At 41.4% G+C, this 19,276-nt stretch overlaps 2 protein-coding genes and 1 non-coding gene across 3 annotated transcripts; all 3 read left to right on the top strand.

Moving 5' to 3' along the window:
- The first annotated feature begins 1,915 nt into the window (after positions 1-1,915).
- RBM34 (RNA binding motif protein 34) lies at positions 1,916-9,763 on the top strand. Its single transcript, XM_034060423.1, has 10 exons — positions 1,916-2,111; positions 2,955-3,112; positions 4,203-4,422; positions 5,003-5,062; positions 5,628-5,671; positions 6,135-6,218; positions 6,389-6,452; positions 6,552-6,594; positions 8,165-8,283; positions 9,400-9,763. The coding sequence occupies exons 1-10, from the start codon at positions 1,929-1,931 to the stop codon at positions 9,727-9,729; spliced, it is 1,305 nt and encodes a 434-aa protein (XP_033916314.1). The 5' UTR covers positions 1,916-1,928; the 3' UTR covers positions 9,730-9,763.
- Positions 9,764-9,929: 166 nt separating this feature from the next.
- On the top strand, positions 9,930-17,997 carry TOMM20 (translocase of outer mitochondrial membrane 20). The gene is made up of 5 exons (XM_034060422.1): positions 9,930-10,170; positions 15,189-15,235; positions 15,918-15,999; positions 16,274-16,416; positions 17,488-17,997. Exons 1-5 carry the CDS (start codon positions 10,047-10,049, stop codon positions 17,530-17,532), a joined length of 441 nt encoding a protein of 146 aa, XP_033916313.1. The 5' UTR covers positions 9,930-10,046; the 3' UTR covers positions 17,533-17,997.
- On the top strand, positions 10,747-10,881 carry LOC115946020 (small nucleolar RNA SNORA14). Its single transcript, XR_004080174.1, has one exon. It is a non-coding gene; the product is annotated as a small nucleolar RNA SNORA14 (small nucleolar RNA).
- Positions 17,998-19,276: the final 1,279 nt, after the last annotated feature.

Raw genomic sequence — 19,276 nt, 5'->3', positions numbered from 1 at the left:
GTGATACTTCAGTTCTGCCTTTCAGTCTCAGTAGGCATAACTGGTATTGATTTAACAAGGAACTATGTACGGGCAAGCACGAGCAAATCCAGCTCTCCATGTGCTACTAGTTCTTGATCAGCTCTCAGTTCTAGTGACAGCATTTTTGCTTTGGTGTGACAATTGTTTACTCATTTCTGTGAGAGGATGCGTTTACCTGTTTGAAACAGGGATCATTACTCCCAAACTGAGGGGTTTTTTTGTATAAACAGGATTTTTCTTTTTCTTAAAACAGATTATTTCTGATGCACTGCTCATCATTACAAATTGCAGTTTAATGACTAGTCGAAAATCTGTTCTGGATGTTTCACACTGCCCCTCTTCTATGAAGGGTGCCTGTAAATGGTACTCCCAGGTTCATGTTTCTTGTGTCCCAGTGGTTACAAATGAAGGTGCTGCTGGCAAACTGCTAGCCTGGCCATTTTAGCCCTCGTTCCAGAAAGTAAATCCCAGCTGCTTTTCAGGTTACATATTGTAATGCAACTTTAAGTATGAGTGTGCTCCCTTCTGGGCATGCACACTGTGCTTGCAGCAAAGTTTCCCCACTATCAGTGGCTGCTGGCCTGTACCCCTGCTCTCATGTGCCTGACCATGACCTGAAGGGTAAAGTGAGATAAACTGCCCCTCCTTCATCCTTTACACCTTGGCTGAGCAACAGGATCAGTTTTCCATGTCTCATATTTGATTGTGCTGAGAATGGTTGTAGACTGCATATGGTGCAAGAGAGCACGCCTTGCCTGAAGGCTGTCTTGTGCTCGGTTACTGTGTGGCTTCCATGATGCTGTGAAGTTTCCTGTGCCACAGGACTCTGGCACTTCCTGGTGGCTATGGCGCCTTTTGTTGAGCTTCAGCACTTGGGGCTCTCTGAAATCAGTCAGCTGAACATTTGCAATTTTGATGTATTTTGATCGTTCAACCTGTTCTGTCCACCTGTGTCAGGTGACTTGAATTCCAGAGCTGGATTGCTTGTTCTGCATTCAGTTGGGTGTTGGTGCCAACAAAACTGTTAATGCTGACAGGTCAAAAAGTGTAAAATGTTGCACCAGAAGAGCTGCAAGTATTTGCTTCAGCCTCCAAGTGCCTTGTAACTTTCTGTGTCTTTCCAGTTATCACATTGTCTAGCATTTAAAACCACATTCTGGATTGGCAAGTCTAAAAAGAGACCCCATTTAGGTGCCTAATTTCAGGGATTTAGTAACAGATCAAAACTTCCTTATGCATCAGCTGTGCCATGTCCCAGGTTGGAAAATCAGCTGAACACACATGGGTCTTTTCCAGTTGGATCATGGATCCACTCCTTATCCATGTAGCTGCAGCAGCAAGGTTATGCCTACAGAGCAAAGCTGGGGGGAAGAGGTACAAATGGTTCCTCGTCATGCTGTCCCCCAGGCTGCACGCCTCGAAGGCCCCAAACGGTGCTGGGTTTTAAGGGAAGTCCTCACAAGGCTGATCCTTACATGCTTTACCAACCTGCTGCAAGGTTCCCTGCAGCTGGCGTTCGGCAGAGCCACTCTGCTAAGGCGACTTCTCGCTGCTTTCCGTGTAACCTGCTCTCGGGGACGAGACCATCTTGCACAGCCTTTAAGGGGCGGTTCGGGGGTTGTGGTTGTGTTGTGGGGGGGTTATTGTTGGGTTTTGGTTTCAAACTGTACCCTGGATGCGGGCCGGATGGCCACCATTAAGGTATGTTCAGACACACAGCGTGCTGCGCGCACTGCTGCAGCACCGTTACCTTGTACCCGCTGTGGCACTCCGCACCCCTGAGGGATAACGGCGCCAACCCGAGCCCCACAAGCAGTTCCACGAGGCGACGCTCTCTCAGCAGGGTCGCCCTCGCGCGCCGGAAATGACGCAACCCGAGCGTGTTTCCCCTCACGCCGCGGGTAGCCATGAAGGGCCGGCGGAAGGTGGCGGAGCCAGCTGTGCGGGCCGGGCTGGAGCAGCAGCAGCAGCGGGAGCAGCAGTATGTGGTGGGGCAGGTGGCCGACAGCCTCTGGCCGGCGGCGGCCCCCGCCGCGCCGCTCTCGGGGCTCTTCAGCGCCGCCGTCGCCCCGCCGGTGCTGGTGTCTGTGGTGAGTGCCGCGCTGCTCCGCGGTTCCCACCCGCCTGCGCGTTCGTAGAATCGCAGAATAAACTAGGTTGGAAGAGACCTTTAAGATCACTAAGCCCAACCATTACCCCAGCACTGCCAAGGCCACCACTAAACCATGTCACTGAGGGTCTCATCTACATCGTTTCTGAACACTTCCGCGGAGGATGATTCCACCACTGCCCTGGGCAGCCTGTTCCAGTGCCTCACCACCCTGTCGGTGAAGAAATTTTTCCTCGTATATAAGCTAAACTTCCCCTAGCGCAGCTCGAGGCCATTACCTCTTGCCCAGTCACTTGTTGCTTCCTAGAAAAGACCTACCCCCACTTCACTACAACCTCCTTTCAGGAAATTGTAGAGGGTGATAAGGTCCTCCCTGAATCTTTTCTTCTCCAGACTAAACACCCCTGGTTCTCTCAGCCGTTCCTTATCACACTTGTGCTCCAGGCCCTTCACCAGCTCAGTTGCGCTTCTCTGGACCCGCTCCAGCACCTCAATATCTCTTGTAGTTTGTGCCCAGAGGGGCTGAATAATGGTGGTGGGAGGGCAGGCAGCTGCCTAAGGGGCATGGACAGCCAAGGGCACTTCCTCTTTGGAACTGTGAAGTAAATGGTTGGAATGCAAGGCTGTTGGTTGCTTATCGGGATGTGCTGTACCCGCTCTCAGTCTGGAAGTGCTGAGGCAGATCTGGGTGCTGGGTGCACTGCTTCTTGCAGTTCTTGGCTTTGGGTAGTGGTGCTCCAAGTAAATTACAATATATAAACCAATTGTAGGTGTTTCTGGGATTGCTTTTTTCAACTTGGTTTGTGGGGTTTTTTTTTTAAAGAAAGAAAAGAAAAGAAAGCATGGCAAGGAAGTGGAGAAAGCAGAAGTGGAGAAAGCATCAGAAGACCAGAGCTTGTCAGTCATAGAAGAACCTCCTGTAAAAGCAAAGAAAGCCAAAAAGAAGGAACTTTCAAAAGCAGAGAAAAAAATGGCAAACAGGTGAGTAGATGGTATCTCCATAGTAAGATTTAAAAAAAAGAAGCATCTGGATTATTCATAAGGTTATGAATTCAATGAAGCAGTAAAGCTCTATTTTACTCTTTATCTTGAACCTTGTGTTTTAAGAAGATTGTGAAAATTTTCTGCAGTTTGCCCCAGGAGACAGCAAATACAGCTTTTTGAAGTTCTAGGTCCATGAAATGCAGATCCCTGGTTAGAGAGATAACAGGCCTTGAGGTTGTAGATTTAGACCAGAAGGTCTGTCTAGCACAGGCTGATGCTTTGTAATTGTAGCTGACTTTATCCAGCTGCCAAAGGAGAGGCAGTTTCAGCAGGAGCAAGGTAGCAGACAACAGCACACAGCACCAGACAGTTAGTAGTCCATATTGTCCTTGCCCACTACCATGGTGCTGAATAACTGTGTTAACACTATCTGTTCTCTTAAATATCTGGGGTTCAACCAGGACACTGTTGGTGCAGGCAGGAAACTGGTCTCTGAACAATGCAGTTTGTGTGATTGTAGCTGGAGGCTAACACATTGTCCTCTGTCTGGTGCTGTGTGCTATTGCATCTTCTATGCTATCCATCTTCTATGTGGAACTTGTTTGCTGTTTTGGTGTCAGTAGCTTTCTGGAGGATTCTTCAGATCTGCTTGTTGTTTCTGCTGTTATGGCAAGGTTGGATAGATAGAGATGTGTTAGAGCATGGATAGATCCCAAAGGATGGATTGCTCTGAATGTCCTGGATGCCAGGAAAAATTAAATCTCTCTCTTAAGTTCTGATGTGCAAAGATATTGGAGATTTTTTCCCTTCAGTTTTAGAGTTTATCAAATAATTACAAATCAACGAATTTTTTTTTGTTACTCTACTAAATATCAGATACAATGTCCTGGAGACAGCAAATAGTTTTCCATGTTATGGGATGGTCAGATATGTTTGTTTAATACATAACGAGCAAAAAGATGGTTGATATTTTACGTAATTTAAAATGTAAGTTAAAATATTTATGTTGGAGGCCTCAGTTCTTTGACCTCAAAAACTATGTTTTTTTCCCATCACTTATCATTTAACCTGTCTGTTTTTTTACAAGGGAGAGCGCTTTGGAGCAGGCAGATGAAGAGGAGGAGCAAAAGCTCTTACAGAATAAAACCAAGCAAAAAAAAAAGTCTTCTCCTGCCATCACGAAAAGTGTTGTTAAATCAGATACAGGCACTACTGTAAAACAACAAAGGGAAAAAAAGGTGGTTGATGAATTGGTAAACAGAAGAACAGTGTTTGTTGGAAACTTGCCTGTCAACTGTACTGCTCAGGTATGTGGGTGCTTTCTGGTGACTAAAAGAATGAAAAAAATTATCCCATCCCTTGGTTAGAGGGGAGGCTTCCAGCTGAGATGCCGTGTATATTTGTGTCTAAAATTGCTTTTTGAGAAAGCAGGAAATAATGCTCGTTATCTAAAACCATTAGAGGGGTTTACCTTTTGTTTTGTGCAGTTAGGCTTTTTACAGTGGCAGAAAGAGCAGTTGCTCTTTAGTAGAATTTTTAGCTTCTTTTTCAGTAAAAAATTACTTAATAAATGAGAACTATAATTGCAAAGTCTGATTCTAGTTTTGGTTGCAACTAATACTTCAGATTGTTGCATAAAATATGCTTACCTTTATCCTTTCCTTCGTAGCAAGGGGTACAAATTCAGTTTTGGCAATCTGTAAAATAATGAAGCTGCCACAAGAAACAGTTAGAAATTACTTGTCTATTTTTAGGAGCCCTTTAATGGACTTTGTATAAGTAAAATTAATATCATATTAAAACCAATCTTGCTAGTAAATGTTCAATAATAATTCTTATGACTAGGATGCAAAAATGTAACGAATATTTGTAATATATTCTGTTTAGGTCCTGAAATCTCGTTTTAGAGAGTATGGACAAATAAAATCCATCCGATTCCGCTCTTTGGTACGTTGTTTTCTCTTACGTTGTATAACATAAGAATATTGTATAATAAGAATTATTTTTCTGTATTAAAGGGTCATATTCCTAAGGCTGTGTCTTCAGTAGTTCAGGGTTGGGGGTGTATTTTTTGCCATTAGAAAAATCATTGGAGATTATACCACAAAAGCACCACAGGTGCATCTTTGCTTTCCTCACATTTTACAGTTGATAGTAACATGCATCAGAACAGTATTCTGTCTGGAGGAAGAATGTCTTTATTACTGCTCGTTAAGCAAAGGTATTACTTACCTGTTTTTAAACCATAGTAGGAGAGAGACAGTGATTGCAAATCAGCGTATTCTGTAACACAGTTGAAGATAACAGTCTTGGAACTCTGATGAAGTCAAATTAAGCTATCTAATTCTGAGGTCTTTCTAGATCATCTCTAGGATGAGCCGCTTCCATCATCTGCTCACAGTACTGGCTGCATTGCTTTGGGGGGTAATGGTGCCTGTTTGAATTCCTTGTTGTCTTATTTGAGATAAATTTACACTAGACCCGCTTAACTAAAGCTCTTTTTATCTTAAAGGTTCCAGCAGAAGACACTTTATCCAAAAAGTTAGCAGCAATAAAGTAAGTTTCTCTTGTGAATTTCCTGCTTTATTTTTCAAGGCAAAAATATTTTTTAAGTGTTGGTTGTTACACATTTGGCTATGCTTACTTTTTCATTTTATGTTTTTTTTTACTTTTATAATTATCTTTGTCTGTATGTAAGTTTTCTTCACAAGTGAAAAAGAATTACGTGCCTGGTATACCAGTAATTCATTATTTTAGGTTGCATTCCTTATATTTTAGGAAGGAGGAAGATGCTAAGTCTTTAATTCCTTTGGATATTGTTATGAACTGAGGAAGCTTGGACAGGATGCTTGTACAGGCTGTATGTCATGCACAGTGGGATTCTATCATACATTTAAGAGAAAGGGAGTTGTTTCTGTGCACACAACAAGAGGGTGCATAAATGTGGCTAATAGAAAGTGCTTATGCACTGTACACAATCAGAATTATTTAAACAATATGTGTCTTTTTCATGTTCTAGGCGTAAGGTGCACCCTAATGCGAAGTTTGTTAATGCTTACGTTGTATTTAAAGAAGAATGTGATGCCATTAAGGCTCTGAAGGAGTAAGTCTCAGTTTTGTTTGTCATTCCCCGTTGAAGAGGTTTTGCTTGAATCAGAATAAAATTTTTTTTCAAGCTGAAATGTAAATTTGCTTTTAGAATAATGTTGTGCAGTGATACTGCAAATGAAGTGACAACTAATTTTAAAAACCTTTTGCTTTTGGCTGCAACAGAAATGGAACAGAAATTGCTAGTGGATTTCACATCAGAGTTGACATTGCATCAAAAAGCAATTCGGTAAGGAAGATGTGTCACTAGAAACCCCTTTTCTGGTTGTTTTTGTTGCTGTAACAAATAGCTCACTGCCTTGTATCTTGTTTGTTGTTTTTTTTTTAGCATGACAATAAGCGATCTGTATTTGTGGGAAATCTCTCATATGGTAAGTCTGAAATGGATTGTTATGCATCGTTACTTAACATGCGTAGAATATGTTGACATTGCAGGGGGTTATTTGTTGATACTTTGGGTAGCATGTTTAGGTAGCTAAATACCTTTGGCTGGAATTAACATTTTAAATAGTTTTATTTTTTAACTGAAACACCTAAAGGGTCTGTAAGTTACTGGCAATTTCTGTACATTGTTTTCTTGATTGTAACTAGAACTGCAGGCACCTTTAGTTCATGTTGATACTTGATGTTTTTACGATAAATATGACTAAACTGCATAGGCCATAGCTTCCTGACTGTTAAAATGTGTGCTGGTACCTGTTTGTGCACTACTTCCAAGTGATACACAGAGGTGGCTTCTCGTTCTGATACTGTCTGTGAGCCACAGGGTGAATGACTGTTCAGGCAGCTATAGGCAATTGGTTGTTAGCTGTGTGGAGGGGCTTACTATATAGTTGAGGTCCCTGCTTGACCAATGTTCAGCTGCTGCTGAGCAGACTGGAGAGTATATGGTATTGCCATCAGGTGTGACCCACAGGAGTGTATTCATGAAATCAGGGTGCTTGGAATGAGCATCTTACTTGGGGGTGGTATGGATGTGTGAAGTGTGAAGGCATGCCCATGGCCTGATTCAGAGCAGTGTCATGTACTGCTGATGGTAATGCTGAAACAAATAGGCTTTAGACTTCAGCCTTAAACTGGACCTGTCTGAAAATGACATAGGTAAAAAATCTGACTATGGTGATGTTACTAATGCCTGATGTGTAGAGTTTGTGTCAGGTCTGCATATTCCTCTGGACATCCTGCATAGAAAACAGTTAGGACATTTGCAGTGGTAGGGGAATCAGCAGCTTGAACCTTTCTCAGCACTCCCATTGCTGTGATTAAACCTGTACTCCTAAATTCAGCCCCTCCCTGTAGCAGGGACAAGATTACATTTGTGTAAAGGGATCTACCACAGTACAAAGCATACCTACAGAGATAAGAGAACAACCTGTGGTTTTGTGTTGGCATGTCATGCTTGTCTGTTCACGTAGGCACGAGACTGAGAAAGCCTCATGCATCTGGCCTTTACAGAATAATCATATAACAACTGTGGCTGGAAACTGTAGATCTTCCATCTTCCCCATTCAGCTAAAATTCACAGCTCTGTGAGTGAGCATTAGACTTCAGGAACTGCTGGCGCAAGCTCATTATCTGCTAGAAAGAGATTTCTGGCATCAGAAAGAGCTGCACCAATCTAAATGTCCAGTATAGTCAAACCATAAATGAAATTATTTGAAAATACTGTGTTGGTCTTTGCCTTTGCTCTTCTTTGTGGTTTATGTTCTAGTCTTCAAAGCTAGAAAATCTGTAACTTTCAAAGTAAATAGGACTTTGTAAAGTCTGCCCTCTTAACTTGCTGGAATGTTTCTGAGCCACTGATATTTGTGTATTTATACATATAAATATGTAAAGTTTGCATACCTAACCTGGTAAACACAAAACATTTGGGTTTAGCTCAGGCTCCTAAGGCTGCGTGCCTGATGGAAGAGGCATCTGTTTTGTTGTGCTTGCCTGCAGACATCAGCGACGATGCTGTGCGAGAGCACTTCTCTGTGTGTGGGGGTGTCGTGGCTGTGCGGATCGTGAGGGACAGAAACACTGGCCTGGGGAAAGGCTTTGGCTATGTCCTCTTTGAGGTACGTGTGAACTGGATGTTCTTCACCATCTGAATTCAGGGGTTGCCTTTATGGTGTTTCCTTTTTATTTGTATGTGACATTAAATGGTGGCGGTGGTTAAAAGCAGCTTGGAAGACCAGTTCTGTGGAAGCAGAGACAAAATAAACTGGTTTAGGTTGTGTACAAAGAAAAGTTGTAAAACTTTGGGGTGAAGGAAATGAACTTTAAGGGAAGGACTTAAAGGAGGGACAAATGAGTTCTCTTGTTATAACCACAGTGTTCTCCCATTTCCTTCGTGTCCAAATATGAGTGGAATTCTTTTCTGAAGCCTTTTTGCTCCCTGGCTTTCTGTTTTGGGTTCAGTACAGCTTGCTTTCTCATGGCAGTCTCCCAGCCTCACCTTCCTTAGTTTATTTCCTTTGTTTTGGAGAAATGTCCAGGAACTCACCAACAATGTTTTAAGTTGACAAGCAGGTATTCTTTATTGCAGCGGCAGGAGACACGGGGGATAGCTCTTCCTAGCGTGTCTCTTATGCTCATCAACCAGGCTGTGATTGTTTCCTTAAACATACATATTCATTATATTACATACATATTCATTGAGTTACTTATATATTACATCATACTTCTAGAATTCCTCCCGCATGCGCCCTAAAATGTGATAGTGGGCTTTGGGTGGTTATTTCTTCATGATCTTCCTCTTCATCATTTCATTTTAGGATCGTTGTCATGTCAGTAACCACCAGGTCGGTTCTGGCCTGTTTTTGTGCAGTGCTTATCTTAGCCATTTCCTTATCTCTATAGCTGCTATGAAAGCCTAATGTCCTTGAAGTTATTTACAATCCCATTCTTCAATCAACCCCATTCTTCACCTTCAGCTTGATACATTTTTTTTCTGCAGTTTCTCCTTTATCTGCCTTTACCACCTCACATAAGCTATTCCACAGCCCACTTTCAAGTATCTATGCCTCTGTGTGGGCTACCTGGGTAAGCTGGTGTTTCTGAGCAGAGCTGCTGTGTCATTCAGTAAACAGAGCAGCTTGGGCACTCCTTACTGTAGAACACCTGCTTCCTAAAATTAAGAGGCAGGCAGCTGTTTATGTGGAAGCTTTCAAACCGAACGTCTGTCCCTGTAGGATACGGATGCTGTGCATCTGGCTCTGAGGCTCAACGGGACGGATCTGATGGGAAGAAAGGTCCGGGTGCAGCGCTGCGGAGACAAGGGGAAACTGCCACGGAAAACTCCCGGCCAGCCTCGTGCTCCGAAGGGCGGCGCTGGCACTGCCGCAGGGACCAAGCAGAGCCCTGACGATTCGTTTGTCGGGGAGACGGCCAGGCCGTTCAGGAAGAGCGGCAAGCCAAAGAGACTGAGGACTGCTCCGGGAAGTAAAACGGGGAAGAAGAACAAACGCGTTTTTGATAAAACTCAAACGTATACTAACGTACAGTACTGTTACAAAGACTGATGTATACGCGAACTGCATAAACGCTGCTGGTGAATTCGGCTGTGGTAGTTCTCGGGTTCTCCCGGTAGGGCTGCGGGAGGGGCCGCACCGGGCAGCCTCCGCGTACGCTCATTGGCTACGGGCGCCTTCCCCGCAGGCACTGGAACAGGCGCCCTGTGCGCCGCTGGTTGATGACGTCAGCGGAAGCGCGGCTGGGTCCTTTCTGGCTGCCCGCTCTCCCCAAGGTGCCTGCGGAGCTCGGCGCCGGCCGCGCGGCGGGAGGGTGGGCGGGAGGGAGGGGACGGTGCAGCGGGACCTTCCCCTCGGCGCCGGGCACCATGATGGTGGGCAGGACCAGCGCCATCGCGGCGGGTCTTTGCGGGGCCCTTTTCATCGGCTACTGCATCTACTTCGACCGCAAGAGACGGAGCGACCCGAATTTCAAGAACCGGCTGCGGGAGCGTGAGTGTCCGGGCCTGCCCCTCCCCTCCCCGCGCCTCATGGCGGTGTCCTGCGGCTTCCCGCGCACCCTGCCTGCAACAGCCACCGCGCGGGGCTCGGGCGTGCAGCACGTGACGCCTCGGTAGCGCCCCCCCGGCTGCCGGGACCCGCCGCGGTCCGGCCCCCGCATGTGGGGGAGCGGCCCCCACCGCCGGAGGGGGCCGGGAGGGTAAGGCAGGGCTGGCGGGAGGCCTGCGCCCAGGTAGGCCCCGAGGCCCGGCGGGTCTGAGCTGGTGTCTCTCGGCATCCCTTTGACTGAGCCAGGGGACGGGGCCTCCTTGCTGTGGCGGTTTTTATTGCACTTTGTGTAGTTATTGGGTTATTGGGTAACTCGGGGTTTCTGCATCACAGCCTTGGCTTAGAAATAGTTCATATCCCGCTTATTTTCTTTTTAATTATTGCCATCCTACGCTCTCAGCCATACCATTATGGCTACTGCATTTATATGGTGACGTTTATGAAAGGATGTGATCTCTTACAGTGGAGTTGTGCTGCGGTAAGGCAAGAGCCAGGAACTGCCCACAGGTATTTTATTTGTTGCATTCTTAACCCTCCTGGCAGCTCTGCTATTAGCTTCCAGGGTAAGAATGAATGCCAGAGAAAACTGTTGATTAATCCATAATGTAGAGCGCTTCTCCCGTGGCTCTTCATTATTTCACATCTTCAACATTTATCTAGCTATTTTAATAATTAGTGAAGGTATTAAGTGCAAGAGTAAGCCTGAGCACTCGGGGTGTTCTAATTCATCTAAGGTACCTGAGTGAATCATGAAAAATATTGTTGGATTACATGACCTTTCAAGGTCCCTTCCAACCCAGAATATTCTGTGATTTATGTGCTGGGTTGTTTCTGTCCTGGGGATATGCATAGTATTCCTTTTGACAGCTAATCTGAAGATAAAAAGTTACCCTTAGAGTAAACTTTCCCATCAAGTAAACATAATGTGATCAGTAGTTTTGTGGATAAAAGAGTCAGTAACTAGATGGGTTAAAAATTGCTACTTACCTCGTGATGTTTGACCATAACCTACAGGCTTTGGTTCCATCTTAACAGCTTGAATTTGTTGGGTGACCAGCGTTGATGCTTCACAGAGTATTAATCTGGCTTTCTGTCAGCTCTTCCACAGCAAATTATGTCTTCAAAGACTTTATCTGAAGGCCCTTGCTCATTTACATAGCATGTTAGACACATAGTTGTGTGCCTTCACACAACTCATTGTGAATTTTTAGGTATACTAAACTGGTACGTGCTTGTATTGCACAAGCAAACATGATTTTTGACAGTATAATGTTCTTTATGCAATGTTAAATATAAAGTAGAGGAAATACTGGATGATGTAAGATTTTTGCAGAAGCACTGAAAATTATTTTTGCATCCCATGGTTTTCATTACCTGAGCTCTATGCAGTAATGTTCTGAATAAACCTTAGACTTGCTCTGATTATGAACTAAGGTTTTCTTTAAAGTGGAAAATATCCATTGTGGTTTGATTGGTAAAGGCTTTGTCATTAGGAGGACATCACTGTATGACTTGTGATCCTTGGATGTGCACTACATCCTAAAAAGGACTAAAAAAACTACTACTAAAAGCACTGGACAGCTTTTAGTTTTCAAGCTTTAGATAATATTGAGGAATTTGGGGTTATTTTTAGTACTGTAACTGATTTTTTTAGTATGGATGCTTCTGTGTTGATACCAGCTACCTGATCATTACAGTGCTTTTATTGTTGGATAGCAAGGCTGGGGCTACAAAATACTTGACAAAAAAAGGTCCAAAGTAGCAATCAGTTGCAGTTCTTTAGATGAAGATACACCATATCTTGGGCAATAGTAAGGGGTGTTTGAGTAAAAACGTACAGAAACCACCTTTATAGCAGATCTGTTCCACTGATCTTCTTAGGATAAGATTTTTCAGTCTCCGTGAAGCAGTGTCACCAAAATTTGGGAAGGACATAAGCCAACACGTTAGTGGATTGCCTGGCGTATTTGGTCAAGTGCATGCTGACAAATGAAGAACCAGGAGGGTTTTTCTTGCCATCCCAGTTACACTGTACATCTGTTTGGGTTGTGTTAGGATCAAAGTTCATGTTGCAAAGGCTCATCATAAAAATGAGGTATTCAGGTTTCAGGATTAAAAAAAAAATAGAAATTCCTGGGAGTCTGAAAGAACTGGACACCAGTTTTCCAGATGTCTTAATCTCATTAACCCTTTTTTGCATTTTTAGGGTTTGGTTTTGGCAGTTTGGGAGGCATACCCATATTTAATCTTGGGGCCAAAAAAATAGCAAAGCTATAAACATGTGGAGCTGCTTCCACAGCTGTATTTTAAAATTATAAGCTTTTAGTTGTTTACTACTTGTGTTCTAGAATTTATAAACCAGAACTTTTACAGAATCATAGAATGGAATCATAGAATACTTAGGGTTGGAAAGCACCAACCAAATCATCTAATTCCACCCCCCTGCCATGGGCAGGGACAAAAACCAGCTGTATAAAGACAGCCACTATTTCTGACCATGCAGAACTTTGCTTCAGAGCACCTTCCACCTGGACAGGTGAGTGCAGGGATTGCTGTGGGCAGACTTTACAGAGGGGAGCAGAAGATGCAAATGGCTTTTTGGTCATTTCTCTCCTTTGTGGGACTGGCCGTGAAGCTGCTGGGGCAACTTGAGGATTTTCACAACCTGTGCCAGCATGACAGGTTATCATGTTTGGAAACTCACTCCGCATCAACAGGAGCTGTACCTGAAGGACCTGCAAGTCGTGCAGTTTGAGAGCTGAAGTTTAGCTTTCTGGTTTGGATGGATGCACATGCGTTTTGATGTTAACTAGGATTTTTTCTATGAAGGATTGCTCTTCCCCTTTCCTAAATGTGATAATGTCTTTAGAAAGGAGGGAAGTTTTTTCTTGGAGGTTCTTGAGGGAAAACAAAAACCAAATATATATGGGGTTTGTGTTTTTATTTTTTTTTTGGTTGGTTGGGTTTTTTTTGCTGGATTTAGTTTTATCCCTAAAGCTATTGCTTTTTGCTTATGCAAGTTACATTAGTAGTGCTACCAACCAACCAACCAATAGGGGAAGAATTCCTAAATAGCTTTTAGAGCTGTTTTTTTTTTGGGGGGGGGGGGGCGGGGTTTTTTTGTGTTTGCATTAACTAGTGGACTTTTAGAGAAACCTGTGAAAACATATTAAGGGAAGTAAAATTGCATACTAATCAGACTTGAAAGATCCTGTAGGCGAGTGTTCAGTTTTGAAATCTTGGCAATTCTTCATATTCCTTTACTATTTTCAGGTTAAAGTATATGATGTCATATGTGATCAGTGGTCAAGAGCTTTTATTAAATAATTACAGTTGCCAGCATATCTCTGCTGGTTACTTTACTTTACTTACAGTTAGTAACTTACTAAAGTAGTTTACTTACTGTTAGTTACAGTTACTTTATATTTCTGAATACTTAACCTGGTGAGTGATATCTCTTGTGATATTTTAGAAGACGTCATAGTCTCACCAAGAAGACAGTTTCCTCCTGAAGAGGATGTACAAACCTTGTGTTGCTCTTTTTACTTTTGGTTGATGTTTTCACTGAATGTGCTACAGTTGCAGTGTGGCTTATTTTGATTGTGAAACATTTCATGATACTTTTTTTTTTTCCCTGTAAGATTTTATGTATGAGCAAAGCTGGTTTGCCTGATAGCACAGTTTGATGTTTTGGGAAAATTAATGCTTCAGAAAACTAGGAGTGAGCTAATTGAAGCACGAGCTTTCAAGAAATATATATTCTTTAATATTGAAACCAACCATAATGGTAAAATTACAGAACACTGCAGATCTGTACGACACATTTTTCTGTATATTATAAAATGATGTACACAGGTCAGTAAGTTGTAGAAATTCAGGTGCAAAGTGTTACTAAGGTATTGTAGAAGGTAAAAGGGTGATCCATGTAGTTAGAATGTGAAATCCCTTTATATAAAGAACACTTGATCTTGTCCATAGATTTCCCATGTTACATTATCACTCTTGGGAAACAGTATTCTTGAATGTCTGCATCATGTGGACAATAGCAGATACTTAATGATTAAATAGTTCAATTAGTTAAATAGTTCAATTACAGTCAAATAGTTCAAATTATAGTAAGTCGTATTTTGAACTATTTCTAGCTTGTAAAATTGTTGTTTAAACATAGGCTGTATTTTAAAAGTTATATTGGTATAATTGTTTCAGGTGATGAACTGATGAGTTACAAAAAACATTATTCTCAGTAAATCAGTATGATTGTAATTATTATTTCTTGTATGAATAGTTGCTACTATAAAATATCTTTCTACCTACCCAAGTGCATTAAAAGCAAGCTATATATAATTTTAATTACACTAGTTTTGCTGGAGTGGTACAGTTTTATGTTGCAGACCAATGTTATGCCTTCAGGTTGAGCAATTAAATCTGTAAATGTTTGCTTTCCTCAAATCTCAGAAAAGTAGACTTTATTATTGCTCTCACTGTGGGATGATGACATCCTGCCGCTTGTTTAGTTCCCAAGGCTTTGCTATAAAGCAGCCGAGAAGGTACATTTACATACTATGACCTGCTATCAAAATTAGGTAGCCTTAACTTGTAGGCAGTGTTTCTGTGTTTTATCATTGTTAGAAACCATGCGGAGAAATCCTGTGTTACTCAAATTCTCTTCCCTTCTTCATGCCTCTAGTGCATGAGGCCCTGCACGGTTGGTCTTTACCATAGCCAGCAGGAGGAAAATTGCCATTTTGAGTTGTTTTTCTACTGCTAGCCCTCATTAGACCTCTAAATGGTATTCTGTTGCAGACAGTGGGTTGCAGTCTTGTGTTCAATCTTCAATATTTGGAATATATTATCAGTTTCTTATTCTGAAAATAACTTTGATTTGTTCACAGTTTCAAACTGTAACCTGAAAGCTTTTTTTAATTGCAAATTAAAAATGTAAGATGTTTTTATTCTTACAGGAAGGAAGAAACAGAAGCTTGCCAAAGAGAAAGCAGGACTTTCCAAGGTATTACTGTGTTCAGTAATGCAGTGCTATTTTGAAACATGTTTAATTTGTAGCATTTGTAAGAATTGTTTGAAGGTCTATTTTGATTCCAGCGTTAGAAACACTTCTGCAAGTGCACAGTCTTTGGTTTCCTTAATGCTCATAAATGGTTGTTCCTTTTTTGTGTCAGATAGAGGCCAGATAGTGCAACATTTAATAGTGTTTTCCTCTTTAGTATTTACAAGGACTTTGCAAACTTAAAGATCATAGATGTCATATACCTTTTACTGAACTTGATAGCTTTTTGCTATAATTGATTTCTCTTTCTTTGTTCCTGATGGATCCTGGAATAAAAGATAGACTTGTCTTAACCAGTTGTAAGAAATATAGTCGTGATAGGCATAACACACCTTAGAGTTTATATTTGTTACAAAATTGTGGACTTAATAAACTGAGTAGGAGTATTTCAGGCTCTGTCTCTTTACAGATTTGTGATGTGATGACATGAGACCTAAGTCTGGCTTTCAGAGACATTCTCTGTACATTCAAGTTAGTGGTGACACTTCTAATTTATGGGCGTTTTCCTAGTTTCAGCGTACAATATGGTTGTGTGTGTTTGATTTCAGTTGAGAATGAAAGTTTGTTAGTTTGTCCCTTAAACATCAGTTAAAAAACAACTTCAGCTTTACTGTGTGTGTTATAGTTGCCTGACTTGAAAGATGCTGAAGCAGTTCAGAAGTTTTTCCTTGAGGAGATTCAGCTTGGGGAGGAACTACTAGCTCAAGGTAATAGCTTTTTTTTTTTTTTCCTTTACCTTTGCTAGAAGATGGTTTTTATATACTTCTGGGAAGTATACTTTTATACTTCTTCTGGGAAGTCAAATTCACCTAGGTAAATGTTTGCTTGTTTCTAACCTTCTGTGTTCAGAAGATCCAGCAAGGGAGGAGGGAAGAAAAGTGTAGGTTGAGTCTCAGTAATTTAATCTACTGTTGATGGATGTTTTATGTAAATACAGGGTGAAAGAAGGTTTATTTCAAAACATTATGATTTGTTCTACAGGTGAATATGAGAAAGGTGTTGATCACTTGACCAATGCCATTGCTGTGTGTGGACAGCCGCAGCAGCTACTACAAGTTTTACAGCAGACTCTACCACCTCCAGTGTTTCAAATGCTTCTAACTAAGCTCCCTACAATAAGCCAGGTATGTGAAATGTTCCCTGTTGGTTTGGTCTGAAAATAATTGACCTATTTCTCTCATACACTATGTCAGTCTTGAGTTTTGTTTTTTGTATATGTTCAGTTAGATTAAAAGAAGCTTTTTTTTCACCTGAAATATTAAAAAGTGTATATGAAAAACAGCATGTAGCATGAATAGCAAACAGGGTAAAACAAATACAAAACTTCTCTCATGCGTAGGCTATGTTAAGCTCTCTTCAAATAGAGACGTCTGACTGCAGCTGTGGTACTGTAAGCGGATCCACTGTTTCTCACATACAGGTTTGGGGCTTAGTAAAGCAGTAAATTTCTTGCACTGGGTCTTGAGCTTTATTTTTAAAAATTGTATACCTGCAAGTGCCTGTAAGTGCTATAGAGGTCCATTAGAATTAGTCTGTTGCTTTTGCTAACATGTTGCTTCTGGGCCAGCTATAAACACAAATGTCAGCTAGCACCAGAACATGACAGGTTTGGAAGCTTGCGGGTTTCCCTGTGTATGAAATTCCCTCCCTTTTTAGCTTGAGTACTGTGCAGGAAATGTTAATGTTGGTGATATGCCAGCAGGCCAGTCTGTTGTAAAATAAATAATACGTTTTATGTTCCTGGAAACACAAGGGTACTCCCTAATGGTGTTGCATAATGCAGAAACTCAGTGCTGTGCAGCTCTCTTTACAGCTCAGGGCTGGTTACATTTTGGTTCAAGGTCCATATAGTTAGTAAAAACACTGAAAAGTGTCAGGTACATGAGATGTAAAGGTCCAGGGAAACAGTGATGAAAAATGTTTCCTTAGAGAACAGTGACAAAAACCCCACAGAGGTCATCACTGGAGGCTGATAAGATATTATTTGACTTCAACTTTGTTAGGCATTGCGTAGTACATAATTTCTGCAGAACTGACTTCAAACACTTATGTCAAGTAGATTACCATTTTTAACATTAATTGGTTCGCTCAGTAATTACACTGCTTAATGTTCAGTGTAAAATTACATTGCTTGATAATCAGTTGCCTACTGTCAATTTTATGTAATTGTGAATGAGTTTTTCTCCTTCTTACAGAGAATTGTAAATGCACAGTGCTTGGCTGAAGATGATGTTGAATGAGGTCACACCACAACAGGGGGAAAAAATGTTTTCTTACCCCAGAAGATGAGCATCACTAGGGGCATAAAGGGGCAAACATAGTAGTTTATGGACTGTGTACCACATCGGGTTCTACCAGAGTTAAAATTAACTTTGTGTAGGTGGGTTTCGCAGGATTTTATTTATTATCCCAGTGAAAAGTGTATTTTGATAAGAATTCATTTTATAAATACACTGTGTTGAGTTATCAAAGTATCACTGACTTCATTATTATTAAAATATGCAGTTGTAATGTTGTACATATAAAGACATAAAACTACGACCTATTAAAAACCCAATGCTCATTTTTGAAAAAACAAGGTTATGGCAATAAAGATTTATCTGCATTTGTGTGTCCCTATAGTACTACTTTAAATTTCAGAACATCTGGGTGTCAGAGCAAATGATCTAAAAATGACTTAACATTAAAATTTATTTTTAATGTTACTGCTGGTCTTCCAATGCTTTTAAGTAAGTTTGAAACCTTGTGTCATTTCCTGAGGAAATAGATGTGTGATCGTTTAAACAATAACTGATCACCTTAGAAAGAAATGCAAATCAGAATGAGAATAGATGGCTGGCTGCAGAAGGTATGACAAATCCATTTGTCAGTAACAATAACATCTAAAGTGATGTACGTCAAAACTGTATCTGGCAAACATGAAAGCTTTGTTAATGCAGGTGTCTGAAATAAAGCTGTTTGGAATAGGATCTGGGCAGATTGTAAGAGCACAAAAGCTGGGGTTTTTTGAAAGCTTGAAACCTTTTTGTAAGGCAGTTAACATTTCAATCTCTAGTCTTCAAGACCATAGCAAATGGTTGTTAACAGTATGTGGTATTTGTCTTAAGAAACGAAATTGCACTGATAAGGTGAGATGATGATATCCCCAGGCAAAACTAGCTAAAGCTAATAGATACAGAAAGATGTTGTGAAATTTTGGTATGGTATGATACCATAAACTAGAACTGAGGTAGGTTTTCCTTTTGCTAGTGAAAAGGAGGCAAGTAATATACAGGCTTAAGTGAATAACAGAAGCATACTTATGGAAGTAAGTTTTCCATGGACAGGGTGTTCTAAATGTCAAACCAGATTGGCTTCTACTGTTCTCTGGTTTTGTGCTCTCACCACTCGTTTGGCAGAAGAAACAATGAAAACTGCTGCTTTGTATTTTTGGTGTGGTGGCTTGTTTTAACTTGAGAAAATGAAAATGATTTAAGGTGTCTGTCTTCCAGAGCAGCTGATAGTTTGTGCTGATGATGCCAATACAATGTACTAGGTGGCATAGTCCAAGTAGAAGCAAGATATTCGGAGAGCACTTTAGCCAACATTCCCATCTGTCACTCTTAAGCCTGGTGTAAGTTTCCATAAAGTCAGATTCTTCCAAACCATAGGTCTCAATGTTTCAGAAATAGCCTTGCACAGATCTTTTGAGAGGTTAAGTGGGTAGTTCATGGTCACTTAGCAATCAAGTACCCGAGTTTGGGAGTAGAAATCACTCTTACTGAATCGGTCTGCTTAGACAGTTTGCCATGGGAGAGATATTTCCCCATTAACTCCTTGAAAACACAATTTCCCAAGATTTGAGGTGCTGTCAAATCATCCTGTAATGCAACAAATACTGAAGTTAATGGCTGGTACAAACATAAATTCTGTGAACAGCTGACTGTAGTTAGTCTTTTTGTTGTGCTTGAATTGTTCAGGTAGCATAAGGTAAAACTCAGTAGC

Source organism: Melopsittacus undulatus, chromosome 3 (genome assembly GCF_012275295.1).
Source record: "Melopsittacus undulatus isolate bMelUnd1 chromosome 3, bMelUnd1.mat.Z, whole genome shotgun sequence".
Lineage (NCBI taxonomy): Eukaryota > Metazoa > Chordata > Aves > Psittaciformes > Psittaculidae > Melopsittacus > Melopsittacus undulatus.
The sequence above is the reverse complement of the archived record's forward strand: the minus strand, read 5'-3'. Positions and strand labels throughout refer to the sequence as shown.